Here is a 14,595-nt window from a genome sequence, read left to right on the forward strand (position 1 = left end):
GAATTTCGCATAGAGTGATTGACAATGCATATGCTACACACAAACATATTTGTACATACATACATACATTTGAATATGTGATAAGCAAATTGCCAATGCCAATGTACACGAGGTTGTAAGATGCTAAAGCCTCAACGAGCATACGACAACAGTATTATCATAAAATTTGACTGAAACGATACGCATATTCATCATGTGTAAAATGTGAGTAAAGTAATTCAAAAAAATAGCACATGATTTCACATTCGTATATACCAATGCACAGAATAAGGCAGAAAACATATCTATAATTATGCTAACAACAACACCCAAAAGGCCCGTTAACTCGATTTCTAGTGCAGAATCTTTCGATTATGCATTATTCGAATTTTTCAGAATGCCACAGAGACAAATTCACAAACACATAGCATGCACATTTGGAGAATACAGCAGCAAAAATCAGAATGAAACACATAAATGCAAAAGAATCTAAGCATAAGCAAAATCTGCATAAACCCGAATTAAAATATAACAGCATCACGTTCAGAAACAAAAAAAAAAAAGAAAAACTCATAAAACTGTATCTAAAAATCTCATCTTTTAAAAAAAAAAAAGAAAAACAGAAATGCAGGAAATTCTAAGCAGTGAGAACAACAGCACCTCCGGCTTCCTTGATCTTCTTCTCGGCGACCTTGGAGATGAGCTTCGCCTTCACGACCAACGGCTTGTTCTCCGGCAGGAGCCCCTTGCCCAGAACCTTGAAGTACCCGAACTGGGTGACGTCGATCATCGGCGCGTTGTCCTTTGTCGCCTTGTCCCTGACATCCTGTGGAATCATCGACCAGAGCTTCTCGATGTTGACAATGGGGCAGTGGAACTGGTTTCGGAGCTTGTGGAAGTAGCGCATACCGACCTTCCCGAAGTATCCGGGATGGTACTTGTCGAAAAGGATGCGGTGGTGGTGCATGCCTCCGGCGTTTCCTCTGCCTCCGGGATGCTTGCGGTGCTTTCCGATACGGCCGTGTCCGGCGCTGACGTGGCCTCTCTTCTTCCTGTTCTTCCTCAGGCGGGTCGTCATTGCTGCTTACTGTGTGTGTGTGTGGATCGGCGGCGCAACGGAGGCGATGAGAGATGGAGAAATGGGACTAGGGTTTTTGTATTTGAGGCTGAAGATTTGGGGATCGGATGGGTAGAGATGGAATTACGAATTTGACCTTCGTGTGGGTGTGATGTATCGCTTGTGTGCTGAGGGTGAAGATGTAAATTCACATGTCTAGGGTTTCTTGAGGGGTAATGGGCTTTTTTAAGCCTTGAAATGTATGGGCTTTCATTCAGTGTGTTTTTAGATGGGGCCGAGTATTGTTGACCTAGTACAACCATTTAATTCGAATTGTTCTTAAGAAAGGGGTTTACTATTCATAGTGTAATTTTTTACAGTTACAGTGCGAAATAATTCATTTGTCAAGAATTCATTTAACTTTTTTCCAAATTCTCTCAACCTCCGAATTTTTAAACTTTCGAATCGTCAAATTTTTTCGATAATATCAATTAAAACACAATAATTATCAATACGAAAGAAACCTACTTCGATTTTGAGATAAAAAAAAAACGTATTTTTTATCGAATTTTGACATTTTTATGCATTTCGTGTTGTATTGCACGAAATGAAACACTGCATTCCGTGCAATATAACACGAAATGCCTTTTTTTTCACAAATTTGTTTTATTTCGTGTAAATTTACACGAAATGCAAGCTTGTATTTCGTGTAAATTTATACGAAATAAAACAAATTTGTGAAAAAAAAGGCATTTCGTGTTACATTGCACGAAATGCAGTATTTCATTTCGTGCAATACAACACGAAATGCATAAAAAACTTAAATTTATGGTTTCGTGTATCGTGAAAAAACACTATTTCGTGCTTCTTTGCACGAAATGCCTTCATTCATTTCGTGTTAGGGAATACGAAATGTCCATGCACGAAATACAGTTGGGAAATGATTTGAGAGGATTGTGGTTTTTTACTTTGAAAATTACAAATGAAATAAAGTCGCACTGCAAGGTGGTAAAATATGTTCTATGAATAGCATTTCAGTTAAGAAATTATTCATTTATTTACCACAAATTAATAAAAAAAAAAAAAAAAATAGCATTTATCGCTAAATGAATAAACTTTATTTCTCCTCTAAAATAAATAAATAAATCAAGTATATTTCCTAAAATATATTAATTGATCTCATTAATATTCATTGTGGAGATTTTAAAATTAGCTTGTGTGCCTCTGCGGTTGTACTAAGGGGCGGAACGAATATGAATTAACACTTTCGAGAAAAATGGAAATAAAGTAATTCCAATTCCAATAAGAAATTAATTGAAAATCTTTTTTTTTTTAATTCGAATGAAAATTTTGTAGCAAAATTGAAAATTCGGACAAAAAATCAAAAAAAATGTTATTATATTATAGTTGTACTATTTGGAGATCTAAATCTCATATATTATATAATTTCAATAAAATAAAACTTCCGAAAAAATTGAAAATCAGAATTCTTGAAATTCAGAATAATTTTTTTTTTAATTCCAAAATTGGAAATTTGGATCGAATATTCAAAAAATAATTTTATTCTGATTTTCGCCCATAGTTTGTATGTATATATATGTATATGGCATTTTCGGACATTTGATAAACATATGCTCATTAATAGACAACAAATATATTTCATTAGTGGAAATATGGTACAAGTACAACAGCAATCATGCATACATATATGGAGACACCAAACTGTAATAGAATTGCAGCAAACTAACAATACCAGCTCTAAAATGACATCTGTACAAATGTGAGCTTCATCTCTGCAGTAAGAGAGCAGCTCCGACGAGACCCATCCACAAAGTTAGAGAAACCCAGAATGTTCGATTCTTCTCCATTCCGACGGGCGGTTTCCACACCAGAAAATCCCCCAAATAGTCTTTTGATGATGTCAGCTGATTCGTCGTGGAGCCGCTCATCCTTTCGTCTTTGTCCTTGTTTTTATCCGTCCAAGTAGCTGCGTAACTGATTATAAGAACAATGCACCAGTCACTTATCGAACTTTCCGGTTAATTCTCAATCATGAAAAGCAAACTACTGATCTAGAGACTAAAAACCGATCAAATTCATGTGAACTCGAAGACCAGAACGGAGGGCCATGGGGGGCCATGCCCCCCCCACCGCGTCTCAAAAACAAAATCCTGGTTTGGCTAACGGTAACATAACAAGGTGTATAAACACTACTGTCTCAAGCTGGGGTGGGGCGGTATCTGAGATATATGTGAGGTTTCGAAGGTCATATAACTAAAATACCTACAAATACGAGATTTCAGATACAAACCCCCAAATCGACTATATGGAAATCCAGTTATAACTGAAAAAAAACGAGTACAATTTCTCGAAATCTCCCTGTTTCAGAAATCGTTAACAAGAATCGGAACCCTCTTTTTCAAGAAAAGGGCAAGTTAAGGAAGAAGCTATGGGCAGTCATTTCAATCCGACAATAACATGGAAACGTGTAATTTACACTCAAAGCACCAAATTCTTTGCATCAGAAATTTAAGTTAATCACTTCACAGAAAGTGAAAAGGTATCTTTTGGCGCTAATGTTCGTTCAAGCCCACAATCAGTGTTTGTCTAGTTCATTTCTGACCGGAGATCATGAATAACCTCAATTAAACTAGAGAGAAACCTAATAAATTTCATTATTTATTATTTTATTTTTTTGCGCTGTATTATGGTCCGGAAACGAGAAATATATACTGCTGGAAATAATAGAAAAGTAATGGCAGAAAAATAAGCTTACCTATCATAACTGGAACCTATTAGTGGGATGGTGACCATCTCTTCCTGCGATATCTTAAGCTTGGGTGCTTGCAGAATGTAGCGCAGCTCCGAGGCTTGCCTTCGAATACTGACACTGGGATGCTTCCTTTCCAACTGCTTATAAAGATCAATGCAGTCCGCATGGCGATTGCTAGCCTCGTAAGCCATTGCCAGCCATATTTGTATCTGGTTTCACAAGAACATAATCGAAGTACTAAATTGAGAAACGTGAAAAGAAATAAAACAATCATAGATTATTATACGAAAAAATTGTAGAGGCCATTAATCACCGACCTCACCGCCAAACAAGGTTGGCCTGGGAATGATTGTGAGTGCACCTTCGAGAAATTCAATGGCGCGTCCGTACATACCCCTTCCGTATGCTTTTTGCCCCAAATCGAACATCAATTGAGCGGTTTTCCTCCGTTCTGCTTGCTCCTTTGCTACCTATTAACACATACCTTGCTAAGAGATTCATCGAACCGGATATGAGATAACATAAATCTTATTACTTTATTTTTCCCCCCTTTTCATATAGAAAACCTCAGATTTTCAATTTCGTAATTCGAGGTTTATGGAAAATGATTGAATTCAGGAATACTAATCGAACAAACCTTCTCTAGTTCTTTCTTAACCCTCATCCGCTTCTGTTCTTCAGTTTCGTCATCCGGCTCGCCGTTGCCACCGCGGCCGTCGCCGAACTCCTGATCGACTTTGTACTGCAATTCTTCGGCTTTCTTCTCCAACTCCCTCATTTCTTCAATTTCTTTCACTCTCTTCCTCATCTCCTTCTCCCAGTTGAATTCATCGGCTTCATCTCCGAGCTCATCCTCGAACCCGCTGCCGTTCTCGTCGTCGCTGGAATTGTCGTACTCCACTCCGTTCACCTTCGACTGGTTCGATTTCCTCTTGTTCGAGTGCCTCTCACGGTTATCGAACACCGATTCGAACGCCGCGTGGAAATTAGGGTTCTGGTGGAGGTCTTTGTTGAAGAGGTTCAGGAGCGCGTCGGAGGGGAAGGGGCGGAGGCGGCGGTCGGGGATTATGGGCCGAGGCGGCGAGGTGGAGAGGTCTAGGAACGGAGAAACGTTGCCGAGCACTACCGCCATGGAAAAATGGCGTCGGAATTCTTCAAACAGAGAGATGAAATTTGAGGGTTTTTGATTTTTTGTTTTTGAGCTACAGTTGTTGATTTAGGAATTTCTGTTGGGGAAGAAAGATGCAGTGAGATTTTTTTGGCAAGTGGGAGATGAAAAGACTGAAATGGGTCTGGGGATTTTAGCTTGGTGTGAGGCGGAACTGCGTTGAGCTTAGTGGGATTTTGAGGGGTAATATTGTCTACATGAAAAGAGAGACGTGGCGTGTGGCGGCAATTGTAGCTATGATTGATTTCCACACGATATATAATAATAAATAATAATAATAATAATAATAATAATAATAATCTCAAGAAACAAGCTATAGAAAGGATATATTTGGTAGAAGTGTTAATTTCAATTAATTAGAAATTTAGAATTTTGAAAAACAAAATGTATTAGAATTTAAAAAGCTTTTAGTTGGCACCTTTGATCGAAGAACTTAATGAAGTGTTAATTTCAATTAATTAGATATGTTTAGGTGCACATGTTAATAGTCTATTTCAATATTCGTCATTTTTTCGAACTTCAATTTAATGAGCCCTTGAAGTTATCTTGATAACTACTGTTATGCTTATATGCAAAATTAGTTAGCTAATTTGATTGGGTTGTGATCAGTTGTTCTCTTTATGTGCATAATTAGTTGATTATCTAAAAGTAATGTATACCGTAAGAATTTCCATTGCAATGATTGGGTGTGTAGTCTGATTATCTGTATTTGATTGTAGTCTGTATTCTTTTTTTGGACAGATTTAAAAAAAATGAGAATTAATACCTTCAAAATTTGTTTCCATACATCATCCCCCGCGGTTACAACGTTAGTAGCTTGATCCCACTCCACCCCCGGTAGAGTTAACATCCAACCAAATGTATCGTACCTCATTTCGAGAATGGTTAACTTCTTAAGAAAATATTTTGAAGAGAAGTGTTTGCCATGTTTTTTTTGGATAATATTTTTTGCCATTCGGATGGAATCTCTCTCTTTTTTTTTTCCAACAATGAAATCCCCCAGACGAGCTTGGTAGGACAAAACTTGAATGAAGGTATCATCCACCTTCTCATCCCAATCTAACTCATACATGAAATCAGCTTGGGAGAAGATGATGGATTTATTGGCAGCCATACAATGATATGAGGAGGAGGAATGCAGAAGCAAATTGTGTATGTTTGTGGCTTGGGAAAGTCATTTGAAGTTCATCTATGTATAGGCAAGAATGGTGTAATGTACTGCATTTTCTTCCCAATAACAATGATGATTTTTATGAAATATGTTACTTTGCGTGGGAATATATCATTTGGCAGAAAAAAAGAATATTGTGGTGCAGAAAAAGCACAATATTCTCTACATAACCACTGTAATTACAGAATGGCTAAACTAGATAATAATATTCATTTGAAATTTGTCAAATTAAAAGAATAATCATAAAAATAGATAATAATTTATTTACTTTCAATAATAGAAACATACAATAAGCAAAATACAACTTTTTGTTGTTTTACTACACCATAGATAAACGAGTAGTACATCATATCTAAAAACAAGAAGAGCATTACAACTACACAACAATTAATTATACTACAATGTATACAACACCACCAACATGAGGAAAAGTAAGATTAGAGCAAGTGATGAACATATAGCAACCGTTCTATAGAATTTCGTTTTGCTGGATTCAAGATCCAGCTGCAATTTCAACCCTTCAATTCTTTCCTTCAATGCGTAAATAACGCCACTGAATTTTCACAAAATTCGTCGTTAACCCATCTGAAGAACTTGCATTTTAAATCATGTAGGATATTATAATTTTATAAAAAAAATTTGAGCAATTAAAATTTGGCTTTTACTTTTAAATGAATAACTGATATAAATAATTAATTAACAATGAATATGGAAAATTGACCAACTAAATTACCCTCCTTTGTTCCGGACATGAAACAAACCGACGACCTGGATTGGCACTCGTCGACGACGTCTTTACTGATAACTTCAACCCACAGTAGCAAAATAGCGGCTCTGCTTCACCAAAATGACGACCACAACCTGTAGAACCGCTTCCACGTGCCCTCGCACCCGAAGAATTGCTGCTACTCATGGCGAGATGGTGAACAATACGGTCAATACGAACTATTGGAACAAACAATCGATGTGATTTTGAGATGAGCAAATCGTATGCCACACAATCGAGAAAAGATGAATGAGTTAGGGTAAGTTTTTTTTTATTTGGGGAAAAATCAAAACGTATGGTTTTTTTTTTTTTAATAAGTGGCCCCCTGCAAAAATAAAGAAATTTCAGAATATTTTAAATGGCTCCAAGGGGGCAATTTTATAATTTCACACAAAATCCGGAATCAATCAAACAAAACTAATGCAAGATTGATAAGGGATGCCACAATCCAAATGTTCAAATCAAAGATACCAAACCTGAGCTACGTACCAATTTACCTTTTCCAAACAGTGTAATCCGACCAAAATAGTCCAATCCCACAAAAACCCTTCCAAGAAACCAAAACAGCCTTATAGGGACTGATCTGCATGTTAAACTTCTGAAACCGGGAATAATGCAATGGTGGAAACCATATATGGACTAACTAACATTTTGCATTTCATTTAAAGATTCATCTCTATTTACCTTTTTTATATATAAAAGCTATATTTAAATAGTTCAAATGGTTTCAAAATTCACATAAATTTGCTTCAATCAAGCTTTAAAATGTTGTCAATTTGGATTTCCATATCATCACATGTTTATTGAAAAATGTTAATATATATGTTTTTTTTTTGAGAAAAACAGACTCATAATTGCATTAATGAGAAAAATCAGAAATTACAATGCTAGATATGAAATCTGGGAAAAACATCAGCCGTAAAAGTTGATCTTAAGGACAATTTTGCGATTTCGTAGGCAGCACGGTTACCTTCCCTTTTGACATGGCAAACTTTGAAGTCTTTAAATACGGATGAGAGTCTTTTAATATCGTCGATGAGGTGACCAAAGCTGAAAAAAATACCCTCCTTCACCTTGGATAGCTGCAACAATCAGGGGCGGAACCAGAATCAAAATGTAGGGGGGGCTAACTAAAATTTCGTGGTTCGGGGCAGCGCCCCGAAAAAAAAATTTATGTTCACAAGACATAGTAAAAAAAAGTTTATATTGATAATTTTTAATTAAATTAGCATATATATTATAGTTTTATCATATTTTAAGCATGACAAAAAAATCTTAATGTATTGCACTTAAGTATTTTGGAGATTAATGGCATCGTCTCATATTATTTTTAAGAGACATAGATAAATAAATCAAAAATAAGTAAATATTCATAAATATTATATAAAATAATACCAATTTTAACCATTTTATTAAATATTTTTATGTTAAATATGATATATACAAATATAATTTATATAAGATTGTGGAGAGAAAATAAAAAAATTGAAGGTTAAGACATATATTTACTAAAACTTTAGGGGGGCCAAAAGTAATATTCTAAAACTACAATGCAAAAATACCTAAAAAATTTTTTTTTTTTTTTGGGGGGGGGCAACGGCCCCCCCTGCCCCTTATATGTTCCGCCGCTGGCAACAATGGTGCTGGAATCGCTTTCTAAAATAACTCGATGCATATCATGATTGCGAGCGAACTCCATCGCTCTGAGTGCTGCCATTGTCTCTGCTGTAGTTGCGTCTAGACGTTGATTGCAGCAAGAAGAGAACCAAACAACACATTTACCGTCAAAAGATCTTGCTAATCCACCTAAACCGCAACTATTTTCATCTGAATCAAGGGAAGCATCAAAAATTATTTTAACATTCTTCCAACGGCTCGAGACGAGTGGAAAAATGTTAATATTTAATGTATAAGAAAAAAAAAAAAAAAAAAAAAAAAAAAAAAAAAAGAAAAATGACAATCAAATCAATGGATCCTACTTAAATATATCAATTAATATCAGATTTGTAATTTAATTGCCTTCTTATTTTAATTTTACCTTTGGGCTCTACGTGGAACGAGTGGTGCCGCCGCAACACAACAATCACATCCACCAGAAAATTACAGGAAAATCAAAATCCAAACTCAATTTTTTTTTTTCTCCATTACCCAGAAATTCACTAAGCAAAATCATGCATATCTTCCGATTCCTAACTGAAATTCATTAATGGCTCTCCGTTTATGCAATCTCCAACCCCTATCTGCATTCCCACCCGCGCAAAGAAAATTCCCCATAAAAATCCGTTCTTTAGTGAATCTCCACTCCAATCAAGAAAAACCCCGCCTTCAATTCTTCGCCCACCCCAGCAAAAGATTCCATCGCATTCCTCCATTAAATTCAGCTTCAGTTAATGGGCACCCGTTAATCAACAGCTCGAACGACGGAGCTTCCGCGGAGAGCGAGAAAGTAGAGTTGAGTGAGAAGTTGAAGAAATGGGTGAAGTTCGTGGGACAAGTATTCCCCGGCGGAGAGTGGTGGAGGCTTTCGACCGAAGAGGTCGAAAGCGTCTTCTCCGCGAAGCCCGTTACGGTCATTCGGGCTTTGAGGAAAATGTGGGAGTTGGTGGCCGAGGATCGGTGGGTTGTGTTTTTCGCCTTTGTTGCACTCATCATCACAGCTGTATGTACACAAAATTCAGTAGTTAATTTATTGTTTTTTTGAGTGTTGCGTTGTGAAAATGCACTCGAATTCGGAATGATTTTGTTTCGTTAAGTAGTTAGTATTCTTGTTGTTTTGACTCGACATTGTTGGACAACGATCTCGTTTTTGTGAATGTCGACGGGATTGATAAGATTGATTGACTTGCATTTTGAGTATTGGATTTTGAAAATGAACTCGAATTTGGAATGATTTTGTTTCGTTAAGTAGTTAGTAGTATTCTTGTTGTTTTGACTCGACATTGTTGGACAACGATCTCGTTTTTGTGAATGTTGATGGGATTGATAAGATTGATTGAGTTGCCTTTTCAGTATTGGATTTTGAAAATGAACTCGAATTTGGAATGATTTATTTTCGTTAAGTAGTTAATATTCTTGTTGTTTTGACTGGACTTTGGACTCGTTTTGCGTATGTCGATGGGATTGATAAGATTGATTGAGTTGGATAGGATTGCATTGTTCATGATGATATAATATGTTATTATCTTATGTTTTGAGATTTATAGTTACGCAATCAATAGCTTTCGTAGGAATCATGTAATACTAGGGGGTTGAGTTTGGCCTCATTATCATTTCATATGCTTGATAAAAATTCCGAGCCCGTTTAAAAATTTGATACACCTTGATTATATTGTCTATCAAGTTATATATCCTTATTCCCAAACGAGTCTTTTGTCGCTTGACCTGTTAATCATAAAATTGTCGAGTTAGACTTTCTTGCTTACTTTCATTAGCTTAAAATATCTCATCCCGAATTGCGTTTTTTTTACGGCTCAGGTTTCAGAGGTATCGATTCCACATTATCTGACAGCATCAATCTTTTCTGCGCAAAGTAGTACGATTCCCCTGTTTCATCAGAATGTACGGCGTTTGGTTCTGTTGTGCATTACTGCAGGAATATGCAGGTTAAGATCTTGTACGGTCGTAACTCCCTTCTTCTTAACGTGCAATTTGAGTTTAGTTTATTTTAAAAATATTGCCCCCAATAACTCAACTAGCTCTTGTGAAGTAAAAGTTGCGGCATTCGCTAGAATTTATGTCTGTATAAACTGATTCTCTCACTGTACTAAAATTTTCAGTGGCATTCGAGGTTGCTTGTTTGGGGTAGCAAATATGATCCTCGTGAGTTCTCTCTTTCTCTCTCTCTCTCTCTCTCTCTCTCTCTCTCTCTCACACACACACACACACACACACACTAGTAATACGTGTTTATATTGGTTACATAGTTTAATCTTGTTTATTAGGTCAAGCGACTGAGGGAAAAATTATACTCGACTCTTCTTCTTCAGGTTAACCGATTCTTATACCTTTTTTTTTTTTTTTCGTCTCTCAAATAATTTTACGCATTTTATTTTGCACCACACGATGCTAAATTTGTACGGTGAATATATTCTTTGTAGGACATATCGTTTTTTGACTCGGAAACAGTTGGCGGTTTGACGAGTAGGCTCGGTTCCGATTGTCAGCAAGTCTCGCGTGTGATAGGAAACGACCTAAACCTGATAATGCGCAATGTTCTTCAGGTACGCCTGTTAATTTTTACACGTAAAATAAGACGCATTTTATAGTTACGGTTTGAAAACTGAGAATCTCATTACGAAAACCATGTAGGGAACAGGTGCATTGGCTTACTTGCTGTTTTTGTCGTTGCCACTTGGACTTTGCGTATTGGTCATTTGCATCTCTCTCTCTGCCATTATGCTGATATACGGACAGTACGATTCTCTTTCTTCTTTATTTCCGTCGTATATTCGATATTTTTTTTGTCGGTTAATCATCTTGCATGTGTTGTGTAGGTATCAAAAGAAATCTGCCAAGTTGACTCAAGAATTCACTGCTTCTGCTAACGAAGTTAATCTTGAATCTTTCTTATTACATTGATTTATAGGGTAAATTACAGCCACACTGAGGTAATGTCAAATTACGAAAAAATCCCTCATATTTGGGTAATTACAACCACCCCTTTAACTATGAATCTTCGTACACGTCCACCCTTATGGTGTCAAATTCAACATAATCTTTAAATTCCGTGGAATGTTCTCTAGTTTGTACTCGTTTTGTGCAAAAATGCAGTTTCTGATGCACCACAATCTGATATTTACAAGCTGATAGAGACATCTTATGATCATCTTGTTTCAAAATGTGGAGCTCGAATGGGGTAAAACGGGTACAAACTGGAGAATATTCCACATAATCTAGAAGATTCCACTAAATTTGACACCGCAAGGGTGGATGTGTAAGAAGATTCATAGTTGAGGGTGGTGGTTGTAATTACCCAAACATGAGGGATTTTTCGTAATTCGACCTTACCTCAGGGGTGGCCGTAATTTACCCTTGATTTATAATTATTCAGTTAATTGATTTTCTCATATTACAAGACTTTCTCTTTGCTGTATAGGTTGCACAAGAGACGTTCTCTTTGATGAGAACTGTTCGTGTATACGGGACAGAAAAACTCGAACTTGGACGGTAAAAAATTCAACTCGTGTTATTTTTCAAGATGTACTTGAACTAGTTATATTTCTTTGACGGTAGCACAAAAATCGTAACCGTTTCCGAATATATTTTAATTCTCTTGGTAAATAGGTATAAGCAATGGCTGGACAAATTAGCTGGCATAAGCTTACGACAAAGTGCTGCTTACGGTTTCTGGAACTTCGGCTTCAACACTCTGTATCACTCGACTCAGGTTCAAAATCTTGAGAAAATCTAATTTTTTTTTTTTTAAATATCTAACTGCCGATTTATTTTTTATAGGTTATTGCGGTGCTGATAGGGGGAATGTCGATTCTGAGCGGTCAAATAACAGCCGAGCAGCTTACGAAATTTATTTTGTATAGCGAATGGCTAATCTATTCAACTTGGTGGGTCGGAGATAATTTATCGAATTTGATGCAATCTATAGGAGCTAGTGAAAAAGTCTTCCATTTGATCGATCTTTCGCCCAGCGATCAGTTCACTGCAAAAGGCATGCACTTTTTTTTTCGATTTTTTTCCGATATTTTTAGTATTTACTAGTAGCACGAGAATCCTCTAATCAGTTCAAAAAAAAAAAAAAAAATCGGGCTATATATTCTCGATTGTTTATTGTTGGATTGTTATAGCGTCACTTCATTGATTTGGATATAAAATCGAATACATTACAGGATTGAAGTTGCAGAAGTTGACGGGGCGAGTTGAATTTGTGAACGTGTCTTTTCACTATCCTTCCAGAACAATGGTGAGCTTTTCACTATCGTTCGAGAACAGTGCCTTATATAAAATTTCATACTTGGTAATTCTTATTTTTTGGAGCTAACAGGTGCCTGTATTGCAACATTTCAACTTAACAGTTCATCCCGGGGAAGTAGTTGCTCTTGTAAGTACAAGTGTTTTCGTTTCCGTTTTTCGTGATATTTAATCGACGTTTAATTTTTATGACACAAATCCCTTTTTTTATATTCTTAAAAATTCTTAGGTTGGCCTTAGTGGTAGTGGGAAGAGCACCATCGTAAATCTTTTGCTACGTCTTTATGAGCCAGCAAACGGCGAGGTAAAACCCTTTATCCTAATCCCCGATAATTAATTAGCACATAATTTCGATTATTTATTTTGTGATTCTTATAAAAATTTTATCGACATTTTCTTTGTCCAAAATCAGATACTGATTGACGGATATCCGATGAAAGAACTGAACGTTAAGTATTTGAGGGAAAAGATTGGATACGTCGGACAGGTATGTATATATAACTCAATATCTTCTTTCTTCCGTAAACGAATTTAATTTGAAAAAAAATAAATAGAAAATTGTTGAATATAATATTCATGTGTAGGAGCCAAGATTATTCCGTATGGATGTTAGTTCGAATATAAAATACGGGTGCCCTCGAGAAGTTAGTGAGCAGGAAGTGGAGTGGGCAGCCAAACAGGCCTTTGCTCATGATTTCATTTCGGCCCTACCTAATGGCTACCAAACACTAGTGGACGATGATTTGCTTAGTGGGGGGCAGAAGCAACGAATTGCTATTGCCAGAGCTGTTCTTCGAGACCCGAGCATTTTGATCCTTGATGAAGCTACTAGCGCTCTTGATGCCGAGAGCGAACACAATGTTAAGGTATATATATATATATATATATATATATATATATATGCAAGTGAAAACCTAATTTTGTTCGAGTTGATTAATTTGGCGTTGTTAAATAGGGTGTTCTTCGTGCTGTGGAAAGTGACCAAGAAACCAAGAGGACGGTTTTCGTAATCGCGCATAGGTAAGTGGGTTCAGTCAAAATACTTATTACGTGGCAATGGCATAATTGAAATTTTGGCATTTATTGACAACCGTCTTTGGCAGGCTTTCGACCATCCAAACTGCGGACCGAATAATCGTAATGGATGGTGGTAGAATTATCGAGGTATGTTCTCTAGGCCTCGTTTGGTTGCCCGAAAAGTCATTCGGCTAATCAAACATCAATCCCTAATTATTTAATTTATCGTGACTTAATTTTTACGCAATTTTTCTTTGAATTTTTTCAGATGGGAAGCCACACAGATCTTGTAAAAAACGACGGCTTATATGCTCGATTAATCAGAAGGCAGGCAGATGCAGTTGCCTGAATACTATAGCCACCTTTTCATTACTAAAAAAAAAAAAGACAAATATACCCCTCATATACGCCCCCCTAAACCAATAGAAACAGAGAATAACGGAACTTCTTTTTCAAGAAATGGAAATCGAAATTCTCGACATTATTTTACGATGGCTCGAGATGTGAAAAGACAAAGGTATATTTTTGTGTCTTCTTTCTTTTCTACGTATTTCCATTTTTCATTTATACGTAATGCGATTGAGTTATCGAAGAGCGTACATTGTGTAATATGAAAATTGTAATCTGAGCATTTGTAAATGTTTTATTGCAGAAAGTGAAAGAAGAACTAGTTTAATGCCTTTTGCAGGAATATTGATTGTGGTATATATTTCATAATAATACATTTGTTGGTTCATTA

The 14,595-nt window shown here is 36.3% G+C and overlaps 3 protein-coding genes across 3 annotated transcripts; 1 reads left to right on the forward strand and 2 right to left on the reverse strand.

Moving 5' to 3' along the window:
• Nucleotides 1–584: 584 nt before the first annotated feature.
• Nucleotides 585–1,218, reverse strand: LOC105965541 (Ribosomal protein L18e/L15 superfamily protein). The gene has a single exon (XM_012990101.2). The coding sequence runs from the start codon at nucleotides 1,055–1,057 to the stop codon at nucleotides 617–619; it is 441 nt and encodes a 146-aa protein (XP_012845555.2). The 5' UTR covers nucleotides 1,058–1,218; the 3' UTR covers nucleotides 585–616.
• A 1,456-nt stretch (nucleotides 1,219–2,674) lies between these two features.
• On the reverse strand, nucleotides 2,675–5,122 carry LOC105965520 (Tetratricopeptide repeat (TPR)-like superfamily protein). Its single transcript, XM_012990076.2, has 4 exons — nucleotides 4,447–5,122; nucleotides 4,127–4,279; nucleotides 3,813–4,018; nucleotides 2,675–3,031 (listed from the first exon to the last, which is right to left on the reverse strand). The coding sequence occupies exons 1-4, from the start codon at nucleotides 4,939–4,941 to the stop codon at nucleotides 2,824–2,826; spliced, it is 1,062 nt and encodes a 353-aa protein (XP_012845530.2). The 5' UTR covers nucleotides 4,942–5,122; the 3' UTR covers nucleotides 2,675–2,823.
• A 3,800-nt stretch (nucleotides 5,123–8,922) lies between these two features.
• On the forward strand, nucleotides 8,923–14,595 carry ABCB26 (transporter associated with antigen processing protein 1). The gene is made up of 18 exons (XM_088825786.1): nucleotides 8,923–9,573; nucleotides 10,389–10,516; nucleotides 10,691–10,733; nucleotides 10,856–10,900; nucleotides 11,012–11,134; nucleotides 11,223–11,326; nucleotides 11,408–11,462; nucleotides 12,010–12,080; nucleotides 12,198–12,300; nucleotides 12,369–12,579; nucleotides 12,758–12,831; nucleotides 12,913–12,969; nucleotides 13,069–13,143; nucleotides 13,252–13,326; nucleotides 13,424–13,705; nucleotides 13,795–13,859; nucleotides 13,943–14,003; nucleotides 14,125–14,595. The coding sequence occupies exons 1-18, from the start codon at nucleotides 9,121–9,123 to the stop codon at nucleotides 14,203–14,205; spliced, it is 2,106 nt and encodes a 701-aa protein (XP_088681912.1). The 5' UTR covers nucleotides 8,923–9,120; the 3' UTR covers nucleotides 14,206–14,595.

The sequence above is a fragment of the Erythranthe guttata genome, chromosome 11, assembly GCF_056151865.1.
Source record: "Erythranthe guttata isolate IM_541 chromosome 11, IM_541, whole genome shotgun sequence".
Lineage (NCBI taxonomy): Eukaryota > Viridiplantae > Streptophyta > Magnoliopsida > Lamiales > Phrymaceae > Erythranthe > Erythranthe guttata.